Here is a 10,919-nt window from a genome sequence, read left to right as displayed (position 1 = left end):
CAATAGGACAAGAGGAAACGGGGTCAAGTTGCATCAGGGGAGGTTTAGGCTGGATATTAGGAAAAACTTCTTCACAGAAAGAGTGATGAGGCCTTGGGACAGGCTGCCCGGGGAGGTGGTGGAGGGACTGTCCCTGGAGGTGTTAAAAAAATGGGTAGATGTGGTGTTTCAGGAGATGGTTTAGTAGTTGGGGGCTGTCAGGGCTGATGGCTGGATTTGATGATCTTGAAGATCTTTCCCAACCTTGATGATTCTATGGTTCTAAGAAACACATACCCCCAAAACTTGTACTCCAGGATTGAAGTCCGTTTCCTGAAATTAGACTAACTTACGCAGGTTTAGAGCTAACCAGGGATTAGCCACAAAGGCAAACCATTCTCTCTTCCTGTTGAGGGCTGCAGATACACACAGCTCAACGCTGACATCTTCCCCTTCAGGCAAGGTCATGAGCAAGGACCCAACAGCCACCAGCTCTGGGCAGTGCAGCAGCCCCAGCTGCACAGGAGCACGCTGTCCTGTGTGCCCTCCCTCTTCTGCTGACTCCTCTGCATCTCTGCCATTTAACTTCTCCCTGCTGACCTTCCTGCAGCCCAAAGACTTCACTTAAACCACAATGATCAATTCTCAGCAAACTAAAGTCCAAGGCATGATCAAGTAAAAAAGGGATACTCTTTAATCATAGAATCCCAGACGGGTTTGGGTTGGAAGGAATCTCAAAGACCATCCAGTCCCAACCCCCCTGCATGGGCAGGGACACCTCCCACCAGCCCAGGTTGCTCCAAGCCCCATCCAACCTGCCCTTCAACACTGCCAGGGATGGGGCAGCCACAGCTTCCCTGGGCAACCTGGGCCAGGGTCTCACCACCCTCACAGGAAAGAACTTCTTTCTAATGTCCAACCTGAATCTCCCCTCTTTAAGCTTCAAACCATTGCCCCTTGTCCTCTCACTATACACCCGTGTAAAAATTTAAGTCCTGATGAGGTGAAGGACATACATATTGTCCCAGCAAATCTGTATCATTCCCAGGTGTGACTGCTGCACGAGGCTCTGGGCTTCTGGTATTCAGTTCCCCAAGGTATCAGACAAGAAGTCACAAGGACATAGGAAGTTTAAATTCTTAATATATCACAAGCTAGTTTAATTCCTAGGACTGGCTTGAGTGCTTTACAGTTCCCACACCACCTCATGAGGGCTCAGAATGATGCCAACCCTTCCGAAGGCTTGAGTCAGTATCAAACCTCTAGGTGGGTAAGCCCTTCTGATGGTGGGAAGTCCTCACTGGGAGATCCCCATCTAAACCATCAGAACTCTTCAAAGGGGCCTGAACACTCCAGTGGCACTGGAGGCCAATCCCTGCAGGCTCTCGTTGGGCATCAGTCGCTCAGGGAGAAATTTACCCCTCTGCAGAGAACTAGCACCATTCAAGTCCCACCTAAGCCTTCACAATTCGGGTGAAGTGGGGATTAAGTGATGCATACCTTCAGCCAGCCCACTGCACAGGGGTGATTTTCATCTTCAGTGTGAGTTTTCCCTAAGTAAATGGAGCAACATGTCACAGTTACTGCTGGTGTCCATTGATCAGAGAGAAATAAATGCCTGAAAAAAATTCTGTGGATACACCCAGTTTTCAAAATGAAACCGAAGAGGTGAAAGTTCTGCAGATGGTGTTTTATTGTCATGAAGGGATGGAAAACTGAAATTTTAAGGCAAGTGGAAATGGAAACAACAGTTTACAGGTGCATGTTAACAGAACAGTGCTTGTGCATTCAGTCAGGAAACAGTGACTTACTGATCCTAATAAAACCCAGCACAGCATTAGAAACGTGAGTACCAAGTATCATGCACCTTCAGTCAAGTGCAGCCCACTCAGAGAATAATCAGCTTCACGTTAATTAAAAACACTGAACAGTGCATCATCTCCTTCCAAACTGTTACCTGCTTCCAGACACTCTACAAGCAGAACACAGGTTCGATTTGTCAGCGGAATGATTCATGACATGTCATGTGCTCAGCTCTGCTTTTTACCCCCACCAGGCAGTGCACACTCCTAGCAAGTCACACGCACACGCAACTCCTTCCGCACTTGCAGCCCTGATCCTCTCAAGCATTCATAACTAAGGATCAAAAACATTTTCTGTTTCCAAACTTAGTAAAGCACGTACTTCTCATTAAGGACTATTTACATGCCACGTTTGAAGTTTCAAAGTTCAGCCGTTTTTTGAGCTATCCCTGTGGAAAAAAATGGTCAGAATTTTTTTCAATGGGTAAAAAAAAAATAATAATAAAAAAAGATATGTATTTTATTCACACTCAAAGAACTCAAAAACAGGTGAAGACATTTTGCTGATACAAGACACAAGCATGGAAGTTTTTCACCCAGAAGTGCGTGTTTTGTGAAGTTATGAGGATAGAAATAAAAGGGAACATTACAGACACTGCTCTGCATCCTTCCACAGTAGCTGGTAGCCCACCTGCTGTCACATACTTAATCTGGCAGGGTCTCCTTTGCAGTGACATTTTGTTCCAGATTAAAAGAAAGCCATTTGCTAATACAGCTATAATGCCACTTCAGAGAGTGTCATTTCACTCTTCTTCAAGAACTTGCTCCTTGCCAGAAAACTCCTGGCCATTTTATTTCCCCTTAAAGCAGGAGCTGTGGCAGTGCTTCCAGCACTGGTTATGGGCCTTAGCTTGCCTTCCTTCTGCTGGCAGTGGCCAAACAGTGAATCATAACTAAAGAAGCAAATATAAACTATTCTATAGAAAACATGTTACGCTCTTTCCCCCTAGATCAAAAAAACCCCACCTGATCTGCACTGGTGCTGGGGGCTGAAATGGGCTTTCGTACCTGTAATCCAGAGATTGCAGCAGGATATGGTGAAAGTGCAGTGGATCCTAAATTTCTCCCGAGGAGAGGAGTCATGGGGGTGCTACTGGTGGTGTGGGTAGCACGCCAGTATGCCTCAAGGTACTCTGCCAAGTGTTCACAAGCATCTTCCAGCTGATTTTCATCCAAAATTACATCAAACATTTCCTGGTCGCAATAACAAAGTTTGGTTCGTTACAGTGTTACAGGTGAAATGAAAGAGTTGTTAAACAATTCCCATCATGCTAATCCTCCAAATATTCCATAAATAACAATCAGAGCATGGCATTGCAAAAGAAAATGATACAAGGGGGTTTTATAAAGCCCAGGCTCTCAGGAGACACTGCACCCTTTCAGAGAGGCTCGGCAGATGCGGCGTGAGCCCTAGCACGCTCACAGGCACAAGTCTCCTCCCATGAATTGACTGTGCTCTGAGAGGGGACCTGAAGGCAGCTGTCACGCAGAGCTGCTCTGCCTTGCTTTGGGACCCGAGGACTCCCCCACACTTCTCTCCTCCTGACTGGGACCACATTTCCAGGGCCATCCCTGCTGCGTGAGCACACGGGCGGCTCTGCGAGGGCAGCGCTTCGCGTCTGCCCATCGGGAGAGTCTCCCCTCTCTGCTCTCCGATCTGCACGACCATGCAGGTACAACCTTCCTCCCCTCTGAGCTGGTTACAGGTCCTGACCATTCAGCCCCGGTGCTGACCTCAGACCTGCTCCCTGGCCAGCCCCCAGAGAAGCTGTTTTTTGGTGAAGACGGAAGCAATTCCAAGCCCTGCAGCTTCCTGACCCAGGAAGTCAAAGGGACCCTCTGCAGACAAGGGTTTTAGACTGTCAGCATGACAAGGGCTGATAGCAAACAGCTGGTAATAAACCACCATAAGCTGAGTCCTTCGAGAGAAACATAAACATCTTTGAAGCTGTGAAATTTTGTGCTTCATCTTTAATCTTAATCCCTGCCTCAGTGGAACAAACCCGTTGTGACAATAGCACAGGAAATGAAGAGCAAGTGCAGGTGGTGTAGGTGTAAAGAGCAAGTGATCCAAACCACAGGCTGCTTTTCCCCCCTGCATTCTCAGAGATCTGTCCACTGCACATGTAGCTGACATGGCTAGAGCAAGATACAGAACTGCAAGATGAATTTATCCTAAATCTTGACCATGCATCTTCCTTCTGCCCCAAACTCTGGCTTGGAACTTACTTCAACAGTAAAGGCATTTTCATTATTTTTAGATTTATTCTTTCTTGTCAGCATGGTAGGAAGATGTTTCTTTCTCTGAGAGCAATTACAGACTCTTCTTCTAGTAAGAATGCCCCTAACACTCCATCCTTTGGCTGAAATCAGTGTTCATTGCTGTTTGTTTTGCTCCTCTCCTCATCTATACCCCTCACACCCTTGGCTGTTTAAACACACTAATCAACTACATATTCCATTCCATCACTCACATCAACATTTGTGGAAGAAGCTATTAATTCATTAAGTTAGGAAATAACAGAATGTGTTTTGCCTACATACACTTGGGAAAATACTGAAATTAAAGTATTACACTTGAAAAATAACGTGTTCTCTCAAAATACAGGATGAATACAGCCATTTTCTGGTCTGAGACTAGAAAGCAACTTTCCTGTGTTGCTGACTTCTTGCACAGCTAGCTCTGACCCCAGGGCAGCTCTGGCTGTCCACACACCCCTCAGCTTTGCACACTAACTGTGCCAAGGTGCATCTGCAGCTGTGTGGGGCTGCAAGCAGGTCAGAGAACACATCCAACAGCCTCCAACCCCTTCCTGCTAAGCTAGGGAACTGCTTCTCAAGTCTCTTAAGCTGGACCAGCTGATTTCAGGGAGCTCACAAAGTACTGTGTGGGTGTCACTAAGCGTGCTGCAAGGTGGAGGTGAGACAGAGAGATTCCTTTCTCAGCAGCTAAGAAACGTCCACCTGATAATCCAGCTAAGACACCTGAACCGCCCTGTTCTGTGACAGGACATAGCTTCATGGGGCATTCTGACAGTGATCTTTAATTAAACTGACTTCAGGGAGGAAGAACTTGGAACAGTTGCAGTAGAACTGTCACCTTTTCAACAGTTAACTGCAAATCACCACTGGGACTGGTCACGCTGAGCCTCTTGGGCTGCCACTTGAAGGTCACCTGGAAAAGCTGCACAACTGGCAGGATCCTGATTCCAGGGCTCTACAGTGTTTTGCAGGGAAGATAAATTACAGAGAAAGCATTTTGTTGCATTTAACAGCTCTGCTCATTGCTGAACTGTGTTTGTTCTATTTCTAATTATTTGGGAGGAAATAATCTTGTAAGGAGATCCTTGTTTGCAGTGGCCATGATGTAAAACAATTTCTGCTCAGTTCTCCTTACAATGCATTTTATTCACTACAGTATCTTCTTACCACATGTGTAAAACAGTTCTCATATGAGCATTTCCATATATGAGTACTTCTGAAGTGAGAGACATGAAAGCAGTGGTCTTTCCTGAGCAGAAGATAAAATTAGTTGCCACTGTATTCTGCTATTTCATAGAATCCCAAACTGGTTTGGGTGGGAAGGGACCTTAAAGATCATCCAGTTCCAAATACTGCCATGGGCAGGGACACCTCCCACCAGCCCAGGTTGCTCCAAGCCCCATCCAACCTGCCCTTCAGCACTGCCAGGGATGGGGCTTCCACAGCTTCCCTGGGCAACCTGGGCCAGGGTCTCACCACTCTCACAGCAAAGAATTTCCTCCTCATGTCCACTCTAAATCTCTCCTCTTACAGTTCTGATCCATCCCCCCTTGTCCTCTCCCTCCCTGCCCTTGTTCCAAGTCCCTCCCCAGCTTTCCTGGAGCCCCTTCAGGCACTGGAAGGTGCTCTCAGGTCTCCCTGGAGCCTTCTCTTCTCCAGGCTGAACACCCCAACTCTCCCAGCCTGTCTCCAGAGCAGAGCTGCTCCAGCCCCTGGATCACCTTTGTGGCTCCTCTGGACTTCCACTGTATAACCATGGTGGAATGTTTCAGCTGCATTACCCCACACTACCCCACATTAACAAAACAACATAAAAGGGTGAGAGGCACCCTCCTCTCCCACAGGAATGCTGGGGAGAGGGAGCCTAAGAGGGACAGAGCCTCAGGCACAGCCCAGAGTGAGTACAGCCAAAAAAATCCCAAATGGCATCTTTTCTTCTGAGGTCAGGGCAGGTGAACTCAGCTCTGGGGCAGAAGATGCCCCAGACAGAACTCTAAGCATTGAGGTGTACCTGAGAAGGATAAGGAATCTGAACTTGTAGATTGTTTAGTTATACCAATGGATTTTAGTTCTGCTAGAGTATAATTTCTGGTATTTGTTAGGTTATGTCACACAGACCAGAGGGTTATGTACCCTCTCTTAGCACTGGCATGAATCCCAAAGCTAAAACCATCATGCACTGCAGAAGACTAGCTGCATGGTTTCAGGCTATATGAGGAACTGAGTTCATGTTTCTTGGAGCCACAGAATGCTCCAGCTGAACAGCCATGCAGTGATATGCATGCTTAGCACTGGCTTGAGCAGCATCACTGAAAGATTAGCAAGGAATTAATATTGAAAGCAGTTCCTGCACTTCATAAGCCCCAAAAGACTGCTATTTTTAAAATGTCTAGACATACAGCACTACCTGATTACTTAAGGTTGGCTCTCAGCAAATGAAAAAAAAGTGAGGTTTTTACAATTCTCAAGTATCTTGACTTCAAACAAATACTGCTCCAGCAGAATCTGAGCTGCAAAACAGATGAAGCTCTGAAGAGGTCACAGTGCAGAAGACAGACAGCAGAGTCTTTGGCCTTAGCTCTGCTCAGCAGAAGGACACTGAGTTAAATGATGGATCAACTTGGTCTTTTCATTTAGACTTAACCAGAACTGTCCTTTCTTTTCAAGGGCTCCAAGTCATCAATAACTTGCTGGAAATCAAACTGTGAGACACTGATCCAAAGGCTGTTGTGCAAGTCCGAGAGGTCGGCAGGCTCTAAGCAGGTACAGTCACCTTTCAAACCTGGATGCTCTGGAATTTGTGAACATTTTTGTTATCCAGGTGAGGTCTCACTTTGTTGCCTTGGGCCCAAAGACACGATTGCAGGCTTGGGTGTTAAGGCAGGCAGCTTGTGTCACTCCCTGCAGCTACCTGCCTCAGCTCAGCTGACAGGAGCAAACCAGAGGGGAACAAGAGGAAATCACTGTACACAAGAGCAAACAAGGCTGGGAAACATTCACAGGCTTCTCAGCGCAGGTGGAAAAATAAATACACCTTTCAAACCATGCAGAAGGTGCAGGGGATTGTTCTGTGTGGAAGCTCAGGGGCAGCTGGGTGTAAACACCAGAAGCTGTGTTCAAACAGCTGCAGGTGCAAACCCATTTCACTCGGCTCACATCCGTGAGGAGCCAGGAGGGCTTGTGCTTTCAGAGAAACTATTCTCAAGCACAGAAAAGTGCCCAATTTTGGTTTAGCTAATTTTGTTTCGTCCTGAGAGGCACACAGGAACTCTCTGTCAATGCTTTTAAGAGGTTCAGTGGGAACAGCTCAGTAGAAAATGACACGTGAGAAACGCTACCCGGCTGAGCTCGCCAGAAGAACTCGAGATGCCTTGGACACCTCTCAGGGCTGCTCCAAGTGGAGAACGAGGATGAGGCAGCAAGCAAAGCCATCTCCAGTTACTGTAACCAGAGGCCCACAGGTCTCTGCGGCAACACAACCAGCTGGATGTAGGTGCAGTCCTCATCTGCCACTGTCACCAGCTGGAGACCTGCCAGTGGTGCTGAGGGGGCAAGGGGGACAGCAGGAAGGGGGCTGTGAAAGCCCCACTGGCCAGGGTGCTGCCTGGGGCACTGGAAAACGTGTATTTAACTGGGGAAACTGAGATACACCCCCCCCTCCTACACACACTGCCAACAGCACTCATCTAGATTCTTTCAGTTCTTGCTCCACATCAGGCACAGGGAGAATTTGGATCAGATCTCTCCTTCTGGACACATTCTTGAACTCTTCTGCTTTTAGATAAGAAGGACAGATATTGCAGTCAAACCTACCACGTTTTTTGTTTGCTTTCTAACATTCCAGTGTGAATCTAGCCTGAACATACACCAAAGCCTTGCAACGAAACTGCCAAAATTCAAGGTTTTGACAGAACTACATTACACAGAATCACAGAATTACTGAGCCTGGAAAAGACCTTTAAGATCATCAAGTCCAACCTATGACCTGACACCAGCACATCAACCACACCACGGCACTAAGTGCCACCTCCAGCCTTTCCTTGAGCACCTCCAGGGATGGTGCCTCCACCACTTCCCTCATTTTGTATCTGGCTGAAACTGCTGAGCAAACACAACCTGAACTCACTGTCAATGTCAGTCAGGGTGAAATGGTACTTTTCAGAAAGCTGCTCCATGCATGTGGAATTACTCCACTCCCTGGATAAGCCAAGGCAGAACTGTTGGGCAGACCTGAGGCCACAGAGGAGCCTGACTCTTCCAGGTGGGGAGAAGAGAGGAGGAGGCTGTGAAGTTTGGTATCTTAAGAAGCACACACAACCAAGTTAAGTTTCGTGAAAATAAATCCTTGTGGATCATTACTGCAGAACAAAAGCTGCTTGAACTTGATACTTGCATTTTAATAAAAAATGAAAGCCACCTGGAATTGAGGCAATCTCTTTAGGGTCTACATAACACAAGGCAAAGTCTTCTAGAAGCATTACCTGACCATTAGGGATGGGCATTAGTTTTGCTGATCTCAACTCTCAGATTTGCTCCTAGATTATCCCAAGACATTGCTTTTGTCAGCACTTTGCCTGTTTTAAGTTAGAGAGCACGATCACGAAGATTTTCCCAGTGTCTATTCTGGATTTCTCTGCATTAGTCTGACAGCTCTCTGGCATGAGAAAGATGGGCACTCAGGAAGCCACAGGCTGGACTGTTTGCCTTCAGATCAGTTTCTCACAGTCTGATTTCAAGAAAGTTACTGCTGACTGAAAAAAAATGAGATGACGCTCTGAATTAAAGGACCGATGGTACAAACAGCAGGCTCTGCACTGCCAGACCACTGTGGCACCCAGCTCCTACACTCTAAGAGCCAGTCCTCACCCACGTTCACTGCCACTGAGTGGCTTTCCCTGTCACAGAAACCAGGTGTGGTTTATAAAAAATGAAAGCCAGTTTGAATTGCCCTCAACACCCGCCCAGCTGGGCAGCACAGCACCTGCCTGCCTCACCAGCTACCCAGGACCTCTGCTCCTCAGGGTGAGTAATCAGTGATAAGGTGGTGGGTGAGCAGTGCCCGTGCTCCCATGAGGTAACTGGAATGGCAGCAGGGGCTGCTGGCTCAGGATCACATGCCTGCTGACACACAACTCACACAGCTGGAGGAAAAGTCCTCTGCAGCCACCTCTCCACCCAGGAGGCTGGGACCTGGGCCCTTCAGGACCTCGGGACAGCACTGCTACACAAATGATGCCATTTGCTGAAGTGCCAGTTTCGCCATACACCTCACTTCTGACCTGTCATCTTGCCAAAGATCATCATAAGCCCAGCAGGGCAGATCATCAGGATGGAAGTACCAAACAACTTCTTTCTGAGCAACAAAAGGCCCCTGCAGGGCTGGCTGAAAGGCCACCCAGTGAGAAGGTAGGAACCCAACTATCATCGAGGACCAGCACAGCAGAAATCATTAAAGCTCCACGTCTCACGAGTTCTTGAGCCTTCCTTCTGTACTTACTGGTGGGCACTGTGCAAGTTTATCAGCTGCCACCAACTGAACATTCAAGTGTTTACTTTGTGACTTTCCTCTGGATTTAATCAGTCGCTGCAAAACCTGGTGGAGGAAAAGAGGAAAATGTGAGTTTAAGAATCACTTATCTCCACAGAGCTCAGACTGACATCCCTCTGGAGGACCACCAAGGGCAGAAGCTCTCTGTTACGTTTAGCAAAATGGATAAAACACTGACCTTGAATATAAGCACAAACCTCTCTGACTCCCTCCCTGAAAGCATCACATTTCACCCCTCTGGATCACATTTGACCCCTCGCGAATATTTCCAGTGCAATGCAAACGGTGATTTTGCTCTATTCTACTTTAAACAAGAGGTTAATTTTGACAAATGCAATCTTCTACAGGGCCAGGAAAACTGTCTATACAGAGAATCACACTGGATTGGCTGCAGTACAATGGGAGCAGCACCTTGTGCTGTGTAGCAGTAATGCTGTAACTTGGCTTGTTCTGAGGTGTGTTTTGGGCACAGAAGGTATTTCATACACACAGCTCAGATTACTTTTTTTTTTTCCCTTTCCACTGTGTTCATTACTAGAATTTAAGGGGTGGAAAAGTTATCAATCCCAACTTACTTCTCTGTAAAGTTTCAGAGAAAATGACAAGGTCACAGAACAACAGGACACAATTTTTGAAGTCGGAAGGACCTCTAGAGGGGTGTGTGCCAGCCCCTGCACCCAAAGTTAGGCCCACTGGATCAGATTGCCTTCCCACCACTTCCAGAGGTTCCTGACAGCTGGACTGGGTACCTCTGAGCAGCACCCTGGTGAGAGACACCCCAGAAGTACAGCTGTGTTGGAGTAGGAAGGCTACGAAGATCAATTTGCTCCTCAGGAATTTTGTCCGCTGTATTGCTGGGTGCCCTGTCTAAGACTCAGCCTAAGCCCAAGGTTGAGGTCTAGGGCAGAAAAAATAAACTGCTTCGAATATCACCTGGACAAGCCCCTACAGATTTCACTTTCATTCTCTTCATCTTAGATTCTGCAGGTACCACCCTGCCCACTCCCACGCTGCCCTCCAGGGCCCTCTCAAAGGCTCCTGCTTTGAGGTTGAAAAGCATTACCTTTGGAGAAGACACTTTAACATGGACAATAATGGGTGCTAAAGATGTCTTGATCAGTTGTGCAGGGTGATTGATAGTGTCTGCATCCAGGACAACCAGCTGCAAGGACCTTGCCAGCTCAAAGATTCTTTCGATTTCACTCTGTACCTCAGCTAGGAAAACAACACAGGTAAAGCCACTCAAACCCAGCATCACTTAAGGCAAA

At 47.2% G+C, this 10,919-nt stretch overlaps 1 protein-coding gene across 7 annotated transcripts in view; it reads right to left on the bottom strand.

Annotated features, from left to right (window-relative positions):
* The window catches only part of CACNB4 (calcium voltage-gated channel auxiliary subunit beta 4), a 59,590-nt gene that overhangs the window by 8,011 nt on the left and 40,660 nt on the right, over nucleotides 1–10,919 (bottom strand). For 3 of the 7 annotated variants that reach the window (XM_051623535.1, XM_051623534.1, XM_051623536.1), the window contains 3 exons: nucleotides 10,715–10,866; nucleotides 9,601–9,696; nucleotides 2,850–3,035 (listed from right to left, as the gene is read on the bottom strand). In XM_051623535.1, coding sequence (XP_051479495.1) covers nucleotides 2,850–3,035; nucleotides 9,601–9,696; nucleotides 10,715–10,866 — 434 coding nt within the window. Of the gene's footprint in view, nucleotides 1–1,479; nucleotides 1,533–1,654; nucleotides 3,036–9,600; nucleotides 9,697–10,714; nucleotides 10,867–10,919 lie in introns of those variants that run through there. The other 4 variants (XM_051623540.1, XM_051623539.1, XM_051623538.1 and 1 more) reach the window with 3 other exon arrangements.

This window comes from Apus apus, chromosome 6, assembly GCF_020740795.1.
Source record: "Apus apus isolate bApuApu2 chromosome 6, bApuApu2.pri.cur, whole genome shotgun sequence".
NCBI classification, from domain to species: domain Eukaryota; kingdom Metazoa; phylum Chordata; class Aves; order Apodiformes; family Apodidae; genus Apus; species Apus apus.
Note: the sequence above shows the minus strand (reverse complement) of the source record. Positions and strands in the feature narration are given on the sequence as shown.